This window comes from Globicephala melas, chromosome 8 (assembly GCF_963455315.2).
Source record: "Globicephala melas chromosome 8, mGloMel1.2, whole genome shotgun sequence".
NCBI lineage: Eukaryota > Metazoa > Chordata > Mammalia > Artiodactyla > Delphinidae > Globicephala > Globicephala melas.
The window spans coordinates 15762018-15786626 of NC_083321.1; the positions used below are offsets into that span (position 1 = coordinate 15762018).

The window sequence follows — 24609 nt, forward strand, 5'->3', positions numbered from 1 at the left end:
AGGGACCCTCCCCCCAGACCTGGACGCTGGGGCCACCAGCCAAATTCAGGGACCCTCCCCCCAGACCTGGACTCTGGGGCCACCAGCCAAATTCAGGGACCCTTCCCCCAGACCTGGACGCTGGGGCCACCAGCCAAATTCAGGGACCCTCCCCCCAGACCTGGACACTGGGGCCACCAGCCAAATTCAGGGACCCTCCCCCCAGACCTGGACCCTGGGGCCACCAGCCAAATTCAGTGACCCTCCCCCAGACCTGGACGCTGGGGCCACCAGCCAAATTCAGTGACCTCCCCCCAGACCTGGACCCTGGGGCCACCAGCCAAATTCAGTGACCGCCCCCCCCAGACCTGGACGTTGGGGCCTCTCCTACCCCTGTCATCTCCAGCCTCCTCTTAGAACAATCTCAGAAAAACACAGGGGGGTCACTCCTCTCTCACTGCCACCCACCCCATCACATCAGGGACACCCTCACGGCTCCTAGGATTGGGGAAGAGCCCCCTGAGGTCCACTGATTGGGGTCCGTGGGCTTCCATGTTGAGGTCTGCTCTGCCCCGTTCTCACCCCACCATTCCGGTGTGGTCTCCCTGGGCTGCCCTTGGCTTTTGCATCAACCCCAGGGATCTCAGAGGTGGAAGATCGGGTGTCCCCAGGGCACCTAGGCAAGGGCAGCCGTGGCCAGCAGAAGGCTCCACTCTCCTTTCAGCCATAACCCCAGAGGCCTCGGCATGGACTTCCTCTCATTTCTACCCTCAAATTCAGACAGAGGAACATCTCGGCCTACAGGAAGGCCCAGGTCCAACCTGGGGTCCCAGGAACTCTTACCTCACTGTCCAGATAGACACAGACCAGTCGGACGTTGCCATAGAGATACACATGCTGCGTGATGGCTCCGTAGTAAGGGGCAGGGATCAGGAAAGCCTCTGGGGGCAGGAGTGGGCCAGGGCCCGTCACCCTCTGGCCGGAACACCCAGACCCCCGTCCACTGACCCCACGCCTCTCCAAGCCTTCAGTGTGCTTGGGGAACATCTGGGGAACACGCTCCCTCTCTCAATTCCCCAAACCCTTTCTAAAGCTGGGATCCACTGAGTCCCTTTTCTAATAATTAGTAGCTACCATTTATCGGGCACTTAATATGCATGGGGATCTGTGCTAAATATTTATATTTTTAATCTCGTTTGATCCTCACAATCACTCTGTGGAGTAAGTCCTATTATTATCCTCACTTTACTGATGAGGAAACTGAAGCTTAGATCCCTCGGAAGCACACGACATGCTGGGTTACTGCAAGCACAGACTTGGAACAGGAGTCGAAGCTGCAGGGTGATGATCTGGGTGTGACAAATGGGAAAACTTGACAAGACACAGAACTGCCCAGAGACAGAATGTGCTGCTTCTGGAGGAGTGAAAGCTCCCCCGCTGGGGGCACTGAAGCCAAAGGCTGACACCGCTCGGTGGCGAGGGGGTGTCATGCAGAAGACTCCCGCTGTGGACACAGGGGTTGATGAGATGACGCCCAAGGTCCGCTTAAGGCAGAGGTAAAGGTGCTCCTCCAGCTCTGAAGAGGGTGCATCGGTCAAGCTGCTCCCTTCCCAGCTTTCCCTTCAGCACAACCCCACCCCCGCCTCGCATCTCTGGAAGGGGCAGACTTTGCCCTACATGTTCCCTCCCCCGGCCACAGGGATTGGGCCAGAGGTAGACAAATGACCCCAGGAGCCAATGCACTGGCTGGCCAGACACCCATCACGTTCTCTCTGTCTCAGGACTTTGCTCCAAGCAGCACAGATCCTTGTGAGATGAGAACATGCACTTGAATGCAAAGGTCCTGTGGAGTCAGAGCTGAGCCAACAACCTGGGCCAAACAGAGCTGAGCAGGGTCCAGAGAGAGGCCTGCATAAGAAGCGGGGGAGGGGGACTGCACACGCCAGTGAGAGACAGAGAGTGTGACGCTAATTCTATTCTTGATGGTTCTAGAACGGGTAGGAAATTGCCTATTACATCCTTGTGATGAATCTTCCGTTCAGGGTTCCAAACTTGGTTATTACGTCTCTCTGTGTTATTTTAACAAGTAACTTAACCCCTGGGCCTTAATCTCCTCATCTGTTAAATGGGAATAAGCACAGAACCTACCTCATCGGGGTTAGAGTGAGGATTAAATGACAGACTATGCCTAGCCTTAGGCCAGCGCCTGAAACGTAGTATGTGGTCAATAAACGTTACTAAATTATGATTATTAATTAAGCTAATATGAGTGGGTCTCTGTTCCTGGCAACCAACAGCCCCTGACCATGACTATGGTCAGTACGTCCTTGATTTGACCATGGCTCTTGCAGCAAGCACTGCTGGCTCGACACTCAACAGCCATTCCAGTTCTCTTCCTTGCTGAGAGAGCAGCAGACTTTTCAGCTATGACCAGCAATACGTCCAAGGAAGGGGCACCTTCCCCCAGCCCTGGGGGATGGAGCAAGTTTGGTTTAAGCCAACCAGCGTTCTCTTCCCCTTCGCCAGGGACTGCTTTGGAAATGGGTTTGTGAGTCCGTCCTGGCCAGAAATATGCAAGGGGAGCCCTGCGGGGACTCTTCCAGGAAAGAGGAGCCCCATTTCCTCCCTCCCAGTAAAAAAGAGACAGGCACAGCACAGCCTCCCTCTCTTCCTGCTTTAGGACATGCTGTCACATGAGGTCGTCACAGAGAAATGGCCCAGAACCCTGGCATCACCTTAACTTCCCCTGGAACTGCCAACCCCTGGTGTCTTGTCAGGCCCCTTAGTTAAGCCCCCTGTGGTCTAACAGTCTATTATGGCAAAAGCACCCTGATGCAGGCCTCGAGGACAGGCAGCTAGGGACACTGCAGGCACAGGGCAGCCCCTGGCACTGAATGGGCTGCGGTCTACTTACCCCCCACCTCACACAGCACTGTGGCCAGAGCGGAGAAGAGAGAGGCACAGCCATTCAGAACCACGACCTGAGGGCGACACATCCACGGGACAAAGATGAATCTGTCCCAGGAGGGTGCAAGGGCCTGCAGCCTCTAACCCAGGAGGGCACAGAGGGAGGGCCAGGGCACAGAGGGAGGGCCAGGGCACAGAGGGAGGGCCAGGGCACACCCGCAGGCCCCTCCTGACTAACAGCCAAGTCCATTTGTGTGGCTTATGCGTGGGGACCCTGTTCTAGATCAACTGAGCAAGGAAGAGGGAGCTGGTCACTCAGAGTCCTGCCCGAAGGTGTGGAGGCAAAGAGGGGCCACGGAACAAAGCGGGGCAGAAATTATACCCAAACTCTAAATATCTAGGATGAGGGGAAGGAAGGGAGGGGGTCTTCCTAATTCCAAATCAAAACTAAGTGACCCTACCTTACCCCTGGCCAGCCGAAAGTTGGGGAGGGGGCAGAAGATCAGGAAGGAGCAGGGGAGGGGGCTACTCACGTTCTCTGGTTTAAGGGGTGCGGGGCTCCTGCAGTAGAAAGACAGGAACCTGGCCACTTCCTCCCGGAGGCTGGAGATCAGACAGACAGATGGGCAGTGCTTGTCAGAGGGGCTCCGACCCCAAGTCCATCCCAAAGCTCCTCTGGCAAATCTTCAGGCAGCTGCCATTACCCTTCTCTGCTTCCCACGATGGGAATACGATCACTATTTGTCTCCGCTCCTTGGTACCCACCTCCCTCCTCGGTCCCAACACTACCCGCATGTGTGGAAATTTCCATTCCAGTAGTTCTAGGACACCTGACCCCACCTAATCAGCAGACTGCAGGAATATCAAAAAGTAACAGTCTCTATACAGATCTAGCTAATATTAATAGTAATAATAGCACATTAATATAATAAAATATATAATATAATGTAGGATAATATAATTATTATTATAACAATAACTATTATCATAGTTATTGCCAATATTTACAAGCATTTACCTTATGCAAGTGTTATTTAGAGAATATTCCTCATTTACTCTTCATAAAACCCCTATGACACAACTACTATTATTATTATCCCCATTTTACAGACAAAAAAACTGAGGCTTGAAGGAGTTAGGTTACGTGCTAGTTAGTGGCAGAGTCCACACTCAAGCCCAGTGGTCAGTCTCTAGGGCCACCATCCTAATTATTATAAGAGCACATGCTTGGAATTACTCTTGGAATCAAGTCCAGCTCCAGCACTAAATCCTTAGGACAGCATCTGGGCCCTAGCAAGTGCTCAATAAATATAAACTCTTATTAGTTTTACTTACTATTTCCCATCTTACCAGCAGAAGGCCCCAACCATCTCCTCCTAAGCTGATTCTGGCTCCTCTAAAGCTACTGAGAAATTGGAGACAAGGCTCCTGGCCTGAAGGCCCTCTCCACTCCTCAGACTCAAGAGAAACCAAGCCAGGGAGCCGCTGAGCAGGGGTGGGACGGGCAGGAGGCACTAGTTCCCTGCAGATGCTCCAGGAGACCCCACGACTGCCAGCTCTCCAGGACTAGGCCCTCAGCCTAGGGCAGGCTTTCTCAACCCGCCACTATTGATGTTTCGGGCCAGATCATTCTTTCCTGTGGAGGGGCCTGTCCTGGGCACTGTAGGAGGTTTAGCAGCTTCCCTTGCCTCTACCCAAGAAAAGCCAGGAGCAACCCCCTCCTAGTTACGACAACCAAAAATGTCTCCAGATATTGCCACCTGTCTCTTGGGGAAGGAAACCGCCCTGGGGTTGAGAACCACTGGCCTACAGGTGCTACTTACAACAGATGTCCCCTCCAGTCAGGGTACTGCAGCAGGGACGGCTCCACCCGCAGCATGTCGCTCTGACTCAGCTGGGGACAGACAGGGGAGAGCAGGGCTGAGGAACGCACACACTCATGGTGAGGGCCAGCCCTGCCACCTGCATCCATGCAGCACCAGGGCTTCTAAAGCCAAGGGCCTGGTCTGCTTATCAGAGAAACTGAGACAGGGGCAGCCCAGGACAGCATTCTCATGCCCATTTTGCAGATGAGGAAACTGAGGCTTAAAAATGTCGGGTGTGGGACTTCCCTGGCGGTCCAGTGGTTAAGACTGTGCACTTCCACTGCAGGGGGCCCAGGTTCAATCCCTGGTCAGGGAACTATGATCCCGTGAGCCGCACGGCACGACCGAAAAAAAAAAAAAAAGTCAGGTGGCTCAGCCAACATCACAGCACCGGCAAGTGGCGAAGCTAAGACAAACCAGAATTTTTGACTCCTAGTCCAGTGTTCTTTATACAACACCGCCGCCCAACAAAACCAGAGAGGTGGATTTGCAGAGGCAGCGATAGGAGACCGCGCACCTCAGTTCCTCCAACGGGGTGACAGAAGAGGTCCCAGAACTGGGTGCCCTACCTCGGTCTTGGCTCTAAGTCACGGAGGGACTCAGGCCACTGTCTTCCTGCAGGCTCAGCTCAACCTCACACTTTGGAAAATGTGGCCATTTCCAGACCATCCCCACCCTGCCTGGGTGCTGGGTTAGTGACTCCCAGGGCATCACACCCACAAAGTCGAGGAAACGCAGAAGCCTTGGGCGGCAGGACCAAAAGGAAGAAAGGGAATGAGGCACGTGTCTATAACCCCAGCCTTTTCCATTTCTCCTTCGTCCTTGAGCACTGCACTGTCCGATCCAGAGGCCTCTGGCCACATGTGGCTCTTATGTGGGTCTCCTGAATTGAGACACTGGATTCTGAAGACTTATATGAAAGAAGTAGGCAAACCATCTCAATAATTTTTTGTATTGATTACATGTAGAAATAGCCATATTTTAGATACAATGGGCTAAATAAAATATATGATGAAAATGAATTTTACCAGTTTCTTTGTACTATTTAATAGAAAATTTTAATTATATACGTGGCTCACAGTTTATTTCTACTGGATGGCGCGGAGCTGCCTTAGAGTGGGGAGCTGGCTTTGGGTAGAACAGACTTTTCAACCCCACTCCCTACACCCCTCTCCCCTGGCAGCTTAGATGTTTCCCTTTGGAAATATGTTCCTTTAGGTTAAGGATCACTCTCTCCACAGTTCCAAACTCTAACTCTTAGGCCTCGAGAGACACATTCATCAGATAGTTCCAGCAGTTTACTAGAGATGGCTCACACCAGCTCAAGAAACCTGATTATTTTCTCTATCTGTGAGTTGGCAGGCAGAGGGAAGGGGGAGGGGCAATATAAGGGTAGGGGATTAAGAGGTCCAAACTACTGGGTATAAAATAAGCTACAGGGATATACTGTACAACACGGGGAATAGAGCGAATATTTGATAATAACTATAAATGGAGTGTAACCTTTAAAAATTGTGAATCACTCTACTGTATACCTGAAACTTGTATAATACTGTACAGCAGTTATACTTCAATTTAAAAAAATAAATAAAAGAAAGAAATCTGATTTCAGGAATTTTGCAAACTGTACCATTTTCAAAAATTAAATTATATAAACTATACATATAAATATGTAAAAACAAAGGTAAAAAGTGCTCAGACAATATTGCTCCTGTCTGTTACTCCACTTTGCTCTCATCTGTGCTCTGGAGGTTCTTGCCGTCCATGTGTCTGCATGGTGGGACTACCACGTGATGGTGCCCCTGCACCTCTCTTCCCAGCTCTGCATGCAGTGATGTCACGGCAATAGCCTGATATCAGCCACAGTGGGGGCATTTACACTATGGGAATCAGAAAAGCTACCGATCAGGGGCCCCTTTCTCCCAGGGCCAGTTGTTAAATACTGACCACACACCACCGAGTATCTCCCCCTGAGAGCAGGGCCCCAGCCAGCAGGAGGAACTGAGGAGGGAAAGAGCCAGAAGAAGTGAAGAAGGAGGATCACAGTGGGGAAGTGACTCTCCCAAGATGGCAGAGAAAGTGGTCCCCGAGGCCGCTGAAGCAAGCAGCAGGCTGTCTGGGGGAAGTGTTCCAAGGAATCCCAGAGAAGACAGCCCCTTGCAGCTGGGGATGCCACCCAGAGGTGCACCGGGACTTACCCGCCTGGACAGCAGGTCAAAGCAGAGTTTGTTCTCACTGGTGCCCAAGTTAATGATGCCCTGGAGGTGAGAGGTACAGAGCCATGTGAGCAAAGCAGAGGGTGCTATCAGAAGGCCCCGGGGGGCGCACCAAGGCAGCAAAGTGAAGCTCTCTGCAATCCCGCCCTTCCCACCACCCCTCCTGGCCTTTGCTCAAGCCATGCCCTCCACATGGCTCCCTGATCCTATCTTCCCATTTCTAAAGCTCTGTGCAAATGCCATCTCCTCCAGGAAGCCTTCCTCAAAATCCCACCTGCAAGGGATCTTTTCTTCTTCTGGATCCCAAAGCACTTTATCTGTCCCCCTTTACGGCACTAGTCAGTTTCTGTCCCAGGTCACAGGGTCTGATGTACAGGCTTTATCTCCCCCACTGGATGGGAAGTCCCTGAAGGTTGGATACATGCCCAAGACACCGCTGTATCTCTCAAGAGCCTCAGTTTACAGGATGAAAGAATGTACACAGTAAACTGGTGCTCTGGCAGGAACGGGAACAAGGGTCATTGTACCACAAGAAGAGGCCCTGTCAGCCCCATGGAGAAGACCACGTGGTGAGGAACCAAGGCCTGCCAACAACCATGTGAGTGAGCTTGGAAGTGGATCATCTCCCCACCCCACCAAGCTTTCAAATGAGACCACAGCCCCAGCTTCACTGCAACTTCCCAGGAGATCTTTAGCCTGAAGCACCACCCGGATTCCTGAATTCCAGAAACTGTGAACTGTTTGTTTTAAGCTGCTAAGACCTGAAGTCCTTTGTTACACAGCAAGAGATAACTAATACAATCCCTTACTTTTTCCAGGTCTCTGCTTCAATGTCACCATATTAAAGTGACCTTCTATGACCACCTCACATAAAATAGTAATATCCCCAGCCCACCCTACCAGTCTCTATCCTATTACCCTGCTTTATTTTTCCCTACAAGACTTACCCCAACATATTATATATATATATATATATATGTATGTCTGTCTCCCATACTAGACTATAAACTCCATGAGGGCAGGAACTTTATTTTTGTTCACGGCTGTAACCCTGGTATATAGAACAGTGCCAGCACCTGGTACATGCTCAACAAATAAAGATTATTAAAGGGTTATTCATGACAGCTCTCTACCCTCTGAAGGTATTACTAGTGATAAGTTATAATAATTGGGGCAGGTAGTATTAATAATAATAGCAACTACCATTTATTGAATGCTCTATGTGGAAGCACTGTGCTAGTAACTTACATACCTGATCTCATTTAATTGTGACAGTTCTATAGAGGAGGTATTACTATCCCATTATAGAGACGAACTGAGGTTCAAAGACATTAAGTAATTAGCTCAAGAATACACAACCCAAAAGTGAAACAGTTGCAACCTGAACCCTAGTTCTGTCCCAGATCTAAAGTTGGACAGTCGATGGGCTGTGGATCAGAATCCATGTAAGAGCACTCCATGGTTCTTGAATTCCTCCCTCACAAATCAAGGTTCCCTTAATTATAAATGGGCCATTTTCTGATTCAGGTAATATACAGGGGCCTCTCTGAGCAACATAAGACACCCCGTTGGGGGTCAAAGGGGCACAACTCCAACATGACAATAGCAAGCTGTGTGCTGCCCTGTTGGTCAAGGTGGGGTACCCGCCCCCCCCACCCCCCGTGCTCTCTTGTGTCCCAGTGGGAAGGGGGCCTTCACTCACACTGGGGTTCTCATCCTCATCATACTCATCCATGTGGTAGGTCCTGTAGCCCTCCTCTGCTGAATCCCAGAACCATTTAATGATGCTTCCTCTAGAGGACAGGTAGGTGCTGTCGGAGGAGAACATGGCGGTGGGATCACCCACTCCATAGAGCTTTAGCGGCTTCTGGTCTGGTTTTCCGGAGCATTCTCTTTCCAGACCATCCCCATGGTTACTGTGCAGGCCCTGTGTGGAGACTGAACCCGGAGAGGTGGTAGGTGTCCCGGAGTCCTTCTGAGGGAGTGTGAACATCTGCAGAAAGACAAAAGCACTCAGTGCCTGATCTGATCAAGGGCTTTCCTAGCACCAAGCAACAAAAATGAACTGGGAGTCACGGGGCCCTCCCCCTTCTCTATCTGCCCCTTCCTTCAAGTTTATATACTCATCACTTCCTGTGTCCCTTACTAGTTGTAACCATGTGCGCAATCGCTTCAAGGCATCAACTCTGCTAAGGATCTACAGACAGGGGCTGTACTTGCTGCTTTTCTACAACTTGAATAAATGGCTGCTTCAGCTTGTTTTACTTTTGTGGAAGTTTTTCATTCTGCAGCCTAAAGAGTCACCAGCTTCCTTTTCCATTCTTGCCGACGTCAATTTCAAAAAGCCAAGTTAAAATTCTCTGACTTAAAGTAGAAAGAGCCTGGAGTCCAGGGGTCTTGTGGTGACTGTTGCGAATAGAAGTAAAGGATAAAATGAGATTATCTGGTTGTTTCGAGGCGATGATGGGTGGGGCCTGAGAAGAAGCAAGTGGGGTTCCCACAAGTGCAAGTGCACGACCCTGAGCAGAGCCCAAGGCCCCACCCCCGCTCCCTCCCGAAGTGGGGGAGGCGTGGCCGCTGCGAGGGGCTGGTCTCATCCTGCGTTCAGATGTGAACTCCTCCACTTTCTAAGCCAGCGTCCTCGCGGGCACAGTGGGTGTAGCCGTAACTACCTCATAGGGTAGCAGTGAGGACATAAATATATGTTAGTGTAAATGGCTTAGAACAAATCCTGGCTCATGCACAAACTTCAGTAAAATATGTTATTATAACTCCTCGCCGCTTTCCCCAGTCCTGATGCACAAGCCCCAAACACCAAATGATGGGGGACCAGCCAGCGGCCCAGAAACCCAGGGGGCTCCTCCGTTAAATTTTGCTCCACTAAGTCTTTTCTGGGGTCTCCTCCAACTGACTGGGCTCTCCCCAGCCTCACCTCGCCCCCCCTCATCCTATGCCTGGGCCCTCGGCAGGTCAGAGGGGCTGAGGCGGGGTGGAGGTGGGGGCCGGCCGGGCCCCGGCTCCGCGCGCGCCGTGCGGGAGCGAAGGGCGGGCTCGGGGCGTCCAGCGGGGCGGCGGCGAGTCCAGAGCCCGAAACCCGCGCGGCCGGGCCTCGGAGATCCACGAGAGGGCGGACAGGGCGGAAGGCAGAGTGCAAGACCCCTGCAGAGCGGCGGGGGCCTCGCGGGCGCCGGCTCCCGGCCTCCGGGAGGAGGAAGTCTGGCCGAGGGCTTCGAGACGGAAGGGCCGGGACTTCTGCAGCGAGGCCTCGAGCCCGGGCAAGGGAGACCCCGCGGGCCCCCTGTTCTGCAAAGCGTGGATTGCACCTACTTGCGGAGCTGGAGGAGCCGCCGCCGGCACTCAGGCACGCGCAGTCTGTGTCCGAATCCTCGCCCGGACTCGCTCTCCGCCGCTGTGCGCAGGGCACCCGGGCCCAGGCACTCGCACTCGGGACCGTCCACGCCGGGTCGGGCTTCCCAGAAGGTTCCGGGCACAGTTCGTCAACTCGCGCCCGAGGCCGCAGGACTCCCGGGTGTGGCCTGCGCTCAGGGAGCGCACATGCTGCAGCACTGTGGGGCGGGGAGGGGAAGCCGCGGAAGGGGAGGGGGCCCAGGGCCAGAGCTCCGCCTGGAAGGGACGGGCCGCCCGCTGCCACCTCCGCTCTCTGCGGCCTCAGCGCCCTGGCGGCCTTCCCGCCCCGGTCTCCCCGCCCCTGGCACACGGGGGCCCCTCCCTCTGCCTCCCGGCCTTAGTGTCCCCATTTACAGGCAGAGTCACCGAGGTTACTGGACAAATGTATGCCTGGTTGCGGCCCATGGAAAAGGCTTTCCGGACTTACATTAATTCCGATTAAGGGCATCCTGAAAACATCCTTCCCCTATGAAAGCTTTTGACCTGAGTTTGTAATTTCTCCTCTTTTCGTTCTACAGAACATCTGGTGAACTCTGCCTGGGACCCTGCACATTCCGGGACTTTGAGTTAGACCACCAAGGTCCCACGCCCGCCCCGAGCCTTTGAGTAGGAAAAGTTTCCTTTTCTCCATGAAAAGCAATGAGCAGGATCCATCAGTACAGATCTGGCTGGGAAGACTTGGCTGTCTCCGGATCACTCCACTTCTTGTCTTTGCTTTGGCCTTGCCACTAACATTGTGACCTTGAGCAGCTCTCAAGACTTTTTGTTCCTCTATGTAAAATAAGCCAGTTCTCTCCATTTAAGTCATATCATTCTGTTTAATTCAGGTAAGTAGTCTTATTGAATGCCTGTGTCGTGCAAGATCTCTGCAAAGTGCTGGGATACAGTGATGGCAAAACAAACAGCGGGCCTGCATGGTTGACTGGGAAGGCAGACATACAAATGTGCTAACTAATAAGAAAGATTACTGGGTGCCTGGGAAGCATGCGGCAGGGAGATTTAACACCACTGCCCCCTTCCCTGACACACACACACATGCATTGGCCCCATACAGGAAGCCTTACACACACATTCATTCACCCTAAACACTTAGGAAGTGATGCTCGAGTCCTAGTTAGCTAGCTGGAGTGTGGGATGTTGGAAGCAGAAGAAAGCCTTTGATAGAGCCTTGAAGGTTAGAGTCCGTGTGGAACATTAATGAACTGCAACAAGCCTAATACCGACCCCCGGAGCTTGCAGGGTTCAGGAGAAAGGTTGGAGATACGATCGGGGATCAGGTCATGAATCTTAATAAACCCTGTTAAGGACTGTGAACTTCTCACTGAGGGCAATGGATATATATTGTAATCTCTAGAGCAAACACTTTTTAAAAAAAGTCAAAAGGTATAATTAAGAATAAATGGGATACCACATAATGCCTGATTAATTCAAAAGGCATGCGGGAAGGAAAGAATTAACAAAGAGCATAGGGCACAAAGAGAAGACAAATAGCAAGATAATTGACTTAAGTACAACCATATCCATGATTACATTAAATTAATGACCAAAGACCAGTTAAAAGACCATCAGACTGGATAAAATGGTAAGATTAAGAATATGGTGTTTCGGCTTCCCCGGTGGCACTGTGGTTGGGAGTCCGCCTGCCGATGCAGAGGACACAGGTTCGTGCCCCGGTCCGGGAAGATCCCACATGCCACAGAGCGGCTGGGCCCGTGAGCCATGGCCCCTGAGCCTGCACGTCCGGAGGCTGTGCTCTTCTGCGGGAGAGGCCGCAACAGTGAAAGGCCCGCGTATTGCAAAAAAAAAAAAAAAAAAAAAAAAGTATCTGGCCCAGAGGGTCTCATAAGGAAATTCTACCATGTACTTAAAGGAGAATATTATTCCAGTGCTATTAAACTGTTCTAGAAGAAAGGAAAATCATCCACATTTCATAATCAAATAAACAGTGATATGTAGATTTGATGATGTTTATATGAAGAACTATGGACAAATCTCACCTATGATTAGGTTATTAATACTTAGAAGACAAATAGCGCCTAACAAGCAGAATCCATCAGCATAACAAAATAACCACGTGGGGTCATACTGAGAATGGAAGGACAGCTCAATTCTATGATTTATAGTAACTCTTCATTAATAGATCCTAAGGGGATAAAAGTCACTTGATCTATAGATGCTATGGAGACACCTGACAGAATTAGATACCCATTCTTGAGTTAGACAACTTGATGCCATGAATGGCTACCTCTTTAACTAAGACATCTCTCCGCCAAAAAGCCAGCCTCCTACTCAATCTAGAAACTGAAGGGTTTGAATTCATGAACAAGAGCTAAGGCTGCCCGTGATCACTGTGAAATATCTAACATTGTACCAGAGGTCTCGGCCAGAAGTATTGAGCAAGGAAAGAAATTAGAGTTAAAAATAGGGAATCTGGATGATTGCTATCTACAGATTCCTACTGCCTACCTGGAAGACGCAAAAGAATTAACAGGTGTTCTTCAAGAGAATTGAGTATAGTTATAGGCTAGGGCCCCAATTCATCTTTTGGTAAATACAGTTTTATGGGGAGGCAGCTACAGCCATGTTGCATATATATGCTGACCAGACTTTGCTAGTGAACACTAGACCAGCACTTTCAACCGGGTGCACTCACCTCATGAGTGAGCCTAGCACTGCCTGGAACCCCCAACCACAGGCAGCTTCATTTTCCTTTAATCCTAGAGGTGTTATCCCCAACTTTCAGATGGGGTGAATGAGGACATAATAATAGTCTGTTGAATTTAATGCAGCCCCCTACATACCCAGAATGAGTATGAACAGTGTAAGCTATTTTGGGGGTCACAGTCCCTCCGAAACCGCAACATTATCAACAACAACTCACACTGATTGGGTGCTGCCTTGAGCCGGGCTCTGGTCTGGCTTCTTTGTGTGCACCACGTAATTTAATCCTCAGAGTGACTCTATTAGGAGGGTACCACCATTAGCCTCACTTTACAGATGAGAAAACAGAGGCTCAAAAGCAGGAGGTGAATCACACCAGCTCACACAAATAGGATGGGAAAGGGAGGCTTGAACCCCAGGCCCCACTGCCCTCTTAACTATCCCTCCCTGAGGCTTTTGCTGGAAGGGTGCATATCCCCTCAAAGCTTGGCTTTCACTTTCAGGGATCCAGAAGCCCCCTAAGTCCATCGTTGCCCCACCCCACTGGGGCTCCAGGGGCCCAGGTAAAGCCCGGCAACGTTTGGCCTAAAGCCCCCTCTCACTCCACAGCCGCGGCTCCCGAACAAGCCACCCTGCATTTACCTCCGTCCCTGTTTTTACTCATTTCTTCTCTGGTCTAAAATCCTTATGTCTGGGCTTCCCTGGTGGCGCAGTGGTTGAGAGTCCGCCTGCCGATGCAGGGGACGCGGGTTCGTGCCCCGGTCCGGGAAGATCCCACATGCCGCAGAGCGGCTGGGCCCGTGAGCCATGGCTGCTGAGCCTGTGCGTCGGGAGCCTGTGCTCCACAACGGGAGAGGCCACAACAGTGAGAGGCCCGCGTACTGCAAAAAACAAAAACAAAAACAAATAAAATCCTTATGTCTGATGAAATTGTTCTTAATCTTTGGGGCCCAGAGACCCCTCCACCACCTCCTCCTCCCACTAGGCTTGCTTACTGCTTTGGGCCTGCATGCTCTGCTTTTAAGCACAGATGATTTCAAGGGCGACAAGATCTACCTTGCCCTTTCCAAGGGGATCTCCCCCAGCTGCTCTCAATTACCTAAAATGGCCTTTCTTTTCAAAAAAATTTCTTTAATTTGTTGCTTTACTTTTAACTGAGGTAACAACGGTTTATAACATTATATGTTTCATGGGTACAACATTATATTTCAACGTCTGCACACACTACAGTGTGCTCACCACCAAAAGTTTAGTTTCCATCTGTCATCACACAGTTGATCCCCTTTCCTCGTACCCCACCTCCATCCTTCCCCTCTAATAACCATTGCTCTGTTCTCTGTGTTTGTTTAGTTTGGTTTGTTCATTTATTTTCGTTTTTTTTTTTTATATTCCACCTATGAGTGAAATCATACGGTATTTGTCTTTCTCCATCTGACTTATCTCACTTTGCATAATACCCTCAAGGTCCATCCATGTTATCACAAACGGCAAGATTTCATTTTTTATGGCTGAGTAGTATTCCATAGTATACGTATACCAGATCTTCTTTATCCATTCGTCCATTGATGGGACTTAGGTTGTTTCCGTATCTTGACTATTGTAAATAATCCTGTGATGAATATAAGGGTGCATGTATCTTTTCAAATTAGTGTCTTGGTATTCTTTAGATAAACACCCAGAAGTGGAATGTAAATTAGTACAGCCATTATGGAAAACAGGATGGAGATTAAAAAATTCAGAATAAAATGGACTCTTCTTTGCACCATTACAGAGAGAGGCTCAGCAATGCCCACACCTGGGAGAACCACAGTTTGGAGCCGTGGTTCTCAAACTTTGAAGGTCTTGGCATCACCTGGAGGGCTCATAAAGGGCAGGAGGCTCTTGGAAGTGGGCGAGGGCCTGGGCCTGAGTAGTATCTTGAGACCACCAGGTGATTTGGATACTTAGCAATGTCTGAGAACCACTGGAGCAAGGGAACCTCAATTAAAGCACAAATGAGCTACTAACCTTTCCCGTTTTTGGGGAGGTCACAGTTGAGAGCAGGCTGCAGTGGGTTAACCTCAGGCAGGAAGGGCAGCTTGACGAGGAAGCACTGGAGTGATTGCCAGGAGGGCTGGTCCCAATCGCCCTAGCCCTACCTGACTGTGTGTCCTTGGCAAACCCACTCAGCCTTTCAGGGTCTTCAGTTTCTCTTTGTTAAAGGGGGAGGTCATGAAAACTACCTCACAAAGGGCGATGGGAATGGCCTAAGTGAATGAGCTTCCTGGTCTGCCTTCCCTGAGGGTCGACAAACAGAAGCAAGGCCAAAAGCAGCTTGTGGTTCAAAAATACCCTGTCTTGTGCCTGTCCTCCAACTTCAGTGGGTTCTTGTTTAAAATGCAGGTACCTGGGCTCCACTAAGGGATTTCGATCCAGTAGGTCTATAATTGGGCTCAGGAGTCTGCATTTTAAAACAAACATGGCAGGTGATTCTGGATTCCTCTTGGACAGACGCTGTCCTCGTGGACTCCACACTGAGAGGACGCATGAGCAGTGGGCAGGCACTTTACCGAGAGCGTTAGGACCTCACGTATTCCACAGCCTGGCCTGCACTGACGACCCACCTCTTCTGTCATTTATTTGTTCATTCCCCACTCAAAAAAACAATTCACTGGGCACCTATCATGTACCCAGCCCTGTGTTAGACCGTGAGACTATCAAAATAAAGGAAAAGTTCCCCGATTTCAAGGAGTCCCAGAATACATTTTCCAATGGAAAAGTCTGATCTTTGCTCAAGATCCTTCAGTGGCTCCCCTTCATCTTACAGGGGTTATAAACCCAAATGCCTTCAAGGACACAATGGTAACAAATGTGCAAAGCTGGCTTAAGGCAAAGGGGAGGACTGGGGAGGCTGTTGACTAACAGAAGCCTGCATATCCCTCCTCTATGCCTTCAAGTTTAAAAAAAAAAAAAAAAGGCAAGCACTGCCAAGCAAAATGGTTTTACCAGTTGATTTCAGCCCTCGGCCATCAATTTGCAACCTCTGAATCCAAATTCTTTCGTGTGGCATACCAGACCTCTAGAATAATCAATCACAAATTTCTGCCTAGTCTCATTCTTTGCACCTCTCTTCCCCCACCACCAACAGCCCCAAAACACTGAACCTCCTGTATCGCTCCCAGCACACCATCATCTCTCATTCCTCCAGGCCTTTGCATGTGCTGTTGCCTCCACTCAGAGAGCACTTTCACAAAGCTACCCACTTGGCAGACTCCTGCTTCTCCTTCAGGTGTATGCCTGCATGTCACCTCCTCCAAGGAAACTTCCTCCCTGACTCCTTAGGCAGGTTTAGGGGCCCCAACCTATATCCCCAGGCTCTTTGCTCATGCCTACAGTATAAAGCACAGCAGTGCCTCAAAGCCTTTGCTCTAGCTGGGTTCCAATGCCTGGACTGCTCCCCCCCCCCCCCCAGATACCTGCTCGGCTCACTTTCTCACCTCCTACAACTCTTTGCATAAATATCACCTTCTCTCGGAGGCCTATTATGACCACCTACCTCATTCTGCAACCTGCTTCCACCCCTGCCACACTGCAGTGCCCCCCATTCCACTTTTCATGTTTTATAGCACTTTTCTCCTTCACATGTACTCGATACTTGTTTATTATGTGCACTATTTTCAGTGCCCCCTTCTAAAACTTAAAGCTCATGAGAGCAAGCGTCTTTGCTTGTTTGCTTACTGTTTCTCAAATGTAAAGAATGGTGCTTGGCCCATAGGGGAGCTCAACCACATTTATGAATGAGTGAGCGAGTGGGTAAATTAATGAAGGAAGGAACGAACGAATGAACGAACGAATGTATACCATAATGCAATGGGTCCATTCTGGGCAGTAGCTTCTTAGGTTCCAAGGCACAGAGGTGGTTCTCGGTCAGTGTTTGTTGACAACTATTGGTAGCAATTCGATGAGTGACTGAGGACGGGAATGAAGGAACCAATCACTGCAGTCGCCAGGTGACTGCTGACGGTGGAATGAAGACTTGCCCAGAGGGAAAACCCTCATTTCCCCCAACCTCCCGCGTTTCCCATCATCTGCCTGTGGGACGCCTGCGACCACAACAGCTGTAACATGCATTCGCCAAGAGGGGTCGCTAAACCCCTATTTTCCTTCCTGGCGCGGAAAACTCAGGGCAGGGGCCTCTGCAGACGCAGAGAAAGCGCGGACGGGAGGAAAGGTGGGCGAAGGCCCCGACCCCCTCCGAGAGCAGCCAGCGCCCCGGCCGCGTGGCGCGCGCTCACGGAAGGCTGGGACCGAGCTCGCGCCGACTGCGGGGCCCGGACGAGCCCGGCAATACAATCCCAACCTAACTCAGCACGACCCCTGCGCTCTTAGGGTCTCCTAGGATCTGTTTTTCAGATAGGACCCCAGGCTCAAAGAAGCTGGGTGCTTTCGCCAATGTCGCACAACTAGAAAACCTCAGGGGTAGGATTAGAATCCAGATGTGCTGAACGCTGTTGTTCCCTCGCTCCACTCCCCACTCCTCCCCAGCTCTTTCGGGCTAAAGCAGAGCAAGATTCCAAGTCCAGTGTCCGGCTTGGCCTCATTTAGAAGGCCCTTGAGTCCTCTTTCCTGGTGGGGAAAGCATGGAGGTAGGCAGTGGGAGGTGGGGAAAAGACCTAGTTCCTCCCCCAAGGACGCGGACCCAGCTGCCCTGAGCACCTGCCCTCCCTCACTCCCACCCTGGTTTGTATCACCCTTGCTCCCTTGATTTCAGTTCCCTGGACTTTGAAATAGCCACCTGGCCACATGCAAATTCACTTGGGAAAGAGGAGCCTGGCAAGCACAGAGGTGAAGACAAGAGGCGAGGAAACTGCAAAGGGTTCCCTGACCCATCTCAGAGATAGACAGCAGTGAAACTGAGGCCCAGAGAGGAGGTGACCTGAGAAAACCCTGGCCCATGCACACTTGTGGCCAGAACCTGAGAGTCCATAGTGATGGGCTCTCTTTGAGGACATGGATCCAGAGTTTCACATACTGGGCATCCCAACAATCGAATGAGGAAAGTGTCCTTGGTTCCATTTTATAGATGGGGAAAATGAGGCCCAGCAAGTTTTCCTCAGCCTTGTGCAAGTTCACGCTGCTGGCATTGGCCTGACTCCAGGTGTGTCTGAATCCCACGTGTTCTCTTCCTGGATTCCTGGGCCACAGCAATAGTACCCTAACGATTCCATTAGGTCTGGCCTGGTCTCCAGGTTGTATGAGGTGACCTGGAGTGGACAGCCTGAGGAGCAGGAATGCCATAATGTCAGGATATGGTGGCTGTGACCCGCTCAACCCACCTTCCTCCATCAGGACCTGAAGAAGGTTGCCACTTGGTTGCCCTCTGGGGAACATTCTTCTTCCAACCAGTTACCCAGCAGGCCCTATTCTTCAAAGGGCACTGCAGGTGTTCCCTCTTCCAGAAAGCCTCTCTGACCACTCCAGCCCCTCAGAGCTCCAACGACTATCCTTCAAGGTTCTGAGCAGTTGTCTGCTTAGGCATTCTACGACCGGAGCACTCATCCCCAGCTGGATTGTAAAGACCTTGAAGAGAGAGACTAACTCTTTGTTTGTACCTCCCTTTAGCCTATGGGGGCTGAGCATACAGTAGGTGTCAAGGAGCTGCTTTTTGTTTACTTATTTGCTGATTCCATGGGAAGACGGCTCTAAAAAGCAGCTCTGTGTTTCCAGGGAGTTTTTAACCGAATTTGAAAGTGACATCTGTGTCCTGTGGGATAACAGAGAGTAAAGAATTATCACTATTCATTCATTCAACAAACACTTAATGAGCCACTGCCATGTGCTAGACACCGTCCTAGGCACTGGTGTCACAGAAGGCAACAAAAAGGGGCAGACCTCTTGTAATTTACCTTCTAAAACAGGTGACAGAAAATGAACAACGTATATAAACCAACAGAGTTGGATAAGTGCTATAAGGAAAATGCAAGTTGGGCAGGGGATTAAGAGCAAGAAGGAATGCTCTTTGGACAGGGTAGTTAGGCAAAGACCCTCAGGAACCGAAAGAGAGTCTGCATGGATCTCTGGGGGAATAGCTCCAGGCAAAGGGAACAGCAAGTGCAGAGGCCCTGATGTGAGAACTTGTATTTGCTGACTTTGAGGAAAGGATCTCACAAGGTTTGGTGAACCTTGATGAGGATTTAGGCTTTTATTCTGAGCACATGGGAAGACAGTACAGATCTTCTTGAGCTCGTATCTGGGTGACTAACTGCCTTGTGGGGCTGACTGGAGGTTCCCAAACCAGTCAGGACACCGGGGGGGCTGTGTGAGGTCTGCTCCTGGCTTGGATTCACTTGTTCTCAATGCTAGACTAGAACACTTTTGCTCCCTGAAAGCCTGAGGTCTTCATCTGGGATTCCTGCAGCCCCAGGACAATATTCTCAACCAGGGTCCACGTCGGAGTCCCCTGGGAAGCTTTTCCCCAAACCAGTGCCAAGTTCCACCTCTGCCTCGCTGACCCAGAGACTCTGGGGTGGACCATGGGGATGAATGCCACTCGTTAAGAGCCCGTTGTCTACCCGTGAATACGTGATGTTTCTCCACTTACTGAGATCTTTAGTTTACTGCAGCAATGTTGTATAGCTTTCAGAGATACATTTTGCATTTCTCTTGTTGACTTTGTTCTTATGTATTTTATTCTTTTGGATGCTATTGTGAGTGGAATTGTTTTCTTAATTTCATTTTCAGATTGTTCATTGCAAATGTATAGAAATACAATCGAGTTTGGTATATTGAAGAAAAAAAAGAAAAGAACCCACTGTCTGGGACTTCCCTGGCGGTCCAGTGGTTAAGACTCCACGCTTCCACTGAAGAGGGCACGGGTTCGATCCCTGGTCTGGGAACTAAGACCCCCGCGTGTGTGCCGTGGCCGAGAACAACAACAACAACAACGCTGTCTTAGAGGGGCTGGGGATGGGCCTCGGGACCTCTCATCCCACTCCGAATTTTCTCTGCAAGTACATTCGGTGTTATAGGAATGATGAGGACCAGGCTTTCATCAGAATCCCCCAAAGATGAAGAATCATATTCTAAGGCAAACAAAGTAGGTCTGTGAGGGAAAGCACGATTACGGCCCACTGCCCCCTTCACCCTCCCATTCGTTCCCTCCCCAGCCTCCTGCCCCCGCTACCCCACCTGCCAATGCCTTTTCCTCTGGCTTCTCCATCTCATTACTTTGCCTTGATCTATTTCGATGGCAGCATCTCCCTTCCTTCCAGTACTTAGTATGCTGCCAGCATTCAATACCTCTTCAAATATGAATAAGCTGTTCTCCTTACCAGAGCTGTGGCTCAGTTAAGTCAGTCTTTTCTGGGCGCTTTCTGTTTGCTTTTCCCCAGCGTCTTTCTGCTTCAGCTGTCAAAGAGGAGTTTGTTCCAGCCACCCCCCTCTCCCTCTGCCCAAGACCCAGGATACTGCTCAGGGCACAAAGAAAAGGGTTTTGTTACATTACCCATGGACACTATCTACTCCTGTCACCCACACTTCAAAGCCAAGGGGCCCCAAACAGGAGCCCTGGTCCTGGGAGGGAGACTGAGTGTCCTCGGCCCTGGGGGTGCTGGGGGAGAGCAGGCAGGAGATGGCAACCATGGGGTGACTGGGTGGCCTTGCTCCCCGGGGGGAAGGTGCTGTCTGGCTTTGGCAGGCTCTGAACTCATCCGCTTGTTGTCTGGACCTTGTTGGTTGCTGTGATCCCCTGAAATGTCCCTTTCTCTGAGTGAGGTATGGTGCGGTGTGGTGTGACCTATATGGAGTGGTTGTCAAGAGTCTGGGTGTCAAGTCACAAGTTCGAATCCCAGCTCAGCCACTTAGAAACTGTGTGGCTGTAAGTAAGTTATTAAGCATCTCTGGACAGCAATTCCTCATCTGTGAAGAGAGGTGAGGGAAGAGGGATGGATAGCATTATGTGAAATAATGAATATAAATTTGAGCCTCTCCCTGCCAAGTTCTGCCCAGCCGTCCACCACACCATTCCTCCCCTGATCATCTCAACTTTCATTCTTTCAGTCCATGTTTATTGAGGCCTACTGTGCGCCCGCCAGTCTCCCAAGACTGAAGTCATTACACGGAATGTTCTGGAAGGAGCTGACTCCTCTCACTCTCCCCCGGGAGACCTAGAGATGATGGGTTGAGAGTTTCCACAGGACATTTTCTCCCAGTTACTCCACAGTTGTGAGTTCCTTCCCACTGCGAATCTTCTTGGCAGGAAGTCTTCTCCTCGTCCCCCGGGAGGCCTGCTCTGACCTACTGGGCTTCTGTTGACCTGCGTCTTCCCCCAAACCCAGAATCTACAAAGTTGGGCTCCAGCACTTCCCTTCTTCCTGGGAATCCTTGGGCAGGGACAAGACCCAAGTGCCCCCTCTCCAATCAGCCCACTCTGCTAAGTTCTCCTCAGAGCCAGAGCGGACACCTTCACCCCAGAGCCTTTCAGAGGGAGGTTTCATCCCGTCAGTCACTGTGTCCTGGGCACATATATAGAGGCGGACCAGACACTGTGCTGAGCACTTAGCAACATCATCCTGTCACACACACCCCACCCCCACCCCCGTAGCCCTGTGACAGCTTGTAACACTGGTGACCACAATGAATGCCCTTGTGTAGTGCCCCTCCCCCACCGTGCCGACTCTGGGCGTGGCCATGCGTCACGAGTCAGCCAATGAGACATTAGCCCACATGATGCAAACAGAGGCTTGACAAATGCTTGGCCCCTGGGGCTTGTCCTCTTGGACCGCTTGCCCTTTGAAGCCAGCCGCCATGCTGCACAGAAGCTCAGGCCGGGCTGTGGAGTGATGACGAGCCTTGTGGAGGGAGCACCTGGAGGGTGAGATGCCACCTTGCACATTCCAGCCCCCCGACTGAGCCCCACTGACCCACAGAATTGTGAGAGAGAATAAATCAGTGTTGTTTTAAGCTATTATTATCATCCGCATTTTACAGATGGTGAATCTGAGCTTCGGAGAGCATGAGTATGTTTCCCAAGTCTGCCTACTGAGTGAGCAAATGTGGTAAAAGTGAACCACTTGGATCTCCCGCTGAGGGAGCCGAGTGGACCACAGCCCAGCTCTGTCCCGCCGGGCCCACCATCGCATCCTCACTGAGGCAGGCTTCCCGTTCCCTGCAGGCTGCGCCCAGCCTGTGATGGGCCGTGGCAGGGGGACTGGCACAGGCCTGGTCCTAGGAGGTGCGGGCTTCCCCCCTCAGCCTACTTTAGCTCCAGGACTCCCCATCACGGGGCTGAGCTTTTTTGGGAACCGTGTTGCGATCTAAGACTCTTCCTGCCTCGGGCCCCCTTCCTCCTTTCTTCTCTACCAGGACCACAGCCTCAGGGCTCTCCCACCCACTCCTGTTCCCTCCCGTTGATCCTTCACAGGTGTTTCCTCCAATTAATACATTGCGTTTGGAATCCCATTTTGGCGTCTGCTTCTCGGAGGACATGAACTAACACGTTGGAAAGTTGAGATTCGAACACGTGGAACCTCGGCCCGATGCCTCCTTTTGTTTCTGTCTGGATGCTTTTCCTCTCAGGAAGAAAAGGCATCTTCAAAGATCGCCACCCTCCAGACCTCAGAAGCTCTAAGGCCACAGAAGAGGGAAACTCCAAGGATAAGGAAAACAAGGTGCAGGAACCGCCACAGACGTGCCTGGGGGAGGCAGACAGACACCTGGCTCTTCAGGAACTGACATGACCCGGGAGCCTCCACAGAAGGAATGATGGCGACAGGGAGGGGGGCTGGGGTGACAAGGTAGCATTTATTCTCGTCTCTGCCCAAGCCCTTTACACACAGCATCTCACTGCACCCTCTCCAATGCCCATAAAGCCAGTATTACAACCCTAACTTTACAAGTGAAGACACGAGGCCCAGAGAGGTGAAGCCACTTGCCTCAAGTCACACAGCTACCACGTGGCAGGGCTGAGACTTAAATCCAGGTGGAGGGAAGCTGAATGGTCAGGTGCTTCCCAAATCCTGGGTGTGAATCCCTGCTCTTTCATGTGTTCCAGGAAGACCTTGAGCAAGTTACCTAACCTCTCTGAGTCACAGTTTCCCCAAACTTGGACACTAATTATCCCTTTTTCCTAGAGACCCTGTAAGCATAACGAATGGAGTCTGGAGCTAGTGGGTGTTCAATACATATTAGTTCTGCCCCTACACCCACACCCCCGCCTCTAGGCCAGCCAGTTTTCCATTACACCACACTATTTCCGTTCTGCTATTGACACAAATGAGATAAGCACTTTTTTGAAAATCCCAAACCCCAGGCTGATCACAGTTGCACAAGGGTCGATATCCAGACCTGATTCACGATGTGGTGTTGCCTTTATTCCTATAAGAAAACAACACACCAACAAACTGAAACCTTGATAAATGAGCAAGGGACAAACAAAAATCAGAGGCTTCCAGCCAGGACCCAAAAAAATCCCCTGGATTCTTTCCCCATGAGGGGAGGTTTTCCATAGGGACACAGCCACGTGCTTTGGCTCGGGGACCACGCTGCTTTCTCCTTGAGAAAGCTCCTGGGATAAAAATAGCTAAGCATCAGGCAGCCCCTTCTGGGGCTTGGAGACGAGGAGGGAAGGGATGGAAGGAGGGGGCCTTGGCTCCCCAACGCCTGTGTCCTTGAGAAACAGGAGGAGGAGGGGGGCTGTGCAATTTGGGGTCCGAGGGGAGGTGGGGAGAAGAGCTTCCTGGCGAAGGGGAGGAAGAAATTGTCGGGTCAGGCCTCCCCTGATTCATGGAGCCCAAGAATCCTAAGGAAATACTGCTTGGGGAGCAAGAAAACAAAGTGGCGGGGCTAGACCTTGCTAGCCCAGGAGGAGCGAGGCCACCGCGCCCGCCACCGGGCAAGAAAGACCGGGGGGGGCCCCTTCGCACGTAAAAAGAACAGAAACAGAAACAAGGCCCCGGGGACCCTGGTTTGAGTGTCTGAAATGAATCCAAGCCAATGGAACCACTTCCAAGAGGCCCGCGTTCCGCAAAAGTTGTCCCCTTGCCCTTTCCGTCCCTGCCCCAGTGGCCCCAGCTTAGACTCCATCCTCCTTCCTAAGTGGTCCCTTGGTGAGCCCAAGATCTAACGCTCCTCTGGAGGGCCAGCTCTCCAAGCCATAGGACAAGCTTGCAGGTAGAGTTGGGGGAGCCTAAGGAGCTTAGGATCATGGGCTCTTTGAAAGTAAGAAGAATCTTCAAGATTGTCGAGTCCCTTATTTAGGCCTCATTGTGCAGTTGAGGCATCTGAAGTCCAAAGAAGACAAGCAGCTTGTCCAAGTCACACAGCAAGTCTCCTGACGCTGCTGTGCTGCAGAGCTGCCAGTGACCCCTTCTGCCCAGAATGTCATTCGTCCAACAAGTATGACTGAGCACCAGTTATTCACCAAGCACTGTCACGGGCAGGTGGGTGCGCAAGGTGGGAGACGACTGCTTTATGCCAGGTATACCACGGAAAACCCCTCTGATAATGTGACATTTGAGCAGAGACTTGGAGGCAGTGAAGGGGGAGCCGTGAGGATATCCAGTAGAGCATTCCAGGCAGAGGGAACAGTGAGTGCA

At 51.1% G+C, this 24609-nt stretch overlaps 1 protein-coding gene across 11 annotated transcripts in view; it reads right to left on the minus strand.

The window, feature by feature from the left end:
* LOC115857517 (alpha-ketoglutarate-dependent dioxygenase alkB homolog 3) overlaps positions 1–24609 on the minus strand; it is a 181723-nt gene that overhangs the window by 25545 nt on the left and 131569 nt on the right. For 9 of the 11 annotated variants that reach the window (XM_060303315.1, XM_060303314.1, XM_070046126.1 and 6 more), the window contains 6 exons: positions 8670–8960; positions 6950–7009; positions 4710–4780; positions 3420–3489; positions 2894–2960; positions 823–920 (listed from right to left, as the gene is read on the minus strand). In XM_060303315.1, the coding sequence (XP_060159298.1) occupies positions 823–920; positions 2894–2960; positions 3420–3489; positions 4710–4780; positions 6950–7009; positions 8670–8960 (657 nt within the window). Of the gene's footprint in view, positions 1–822; positions 921–2893; positions 2961–3419; positions 3490–4709; positions 4781–6949; positions 7010–8669; positions 8961–10294; positions 13805–24609 lie in introns of those variants that run through there. The other 2 variants (XM_060303323.2, XM_030864632.3) reach the window with 2 other exon arrangements.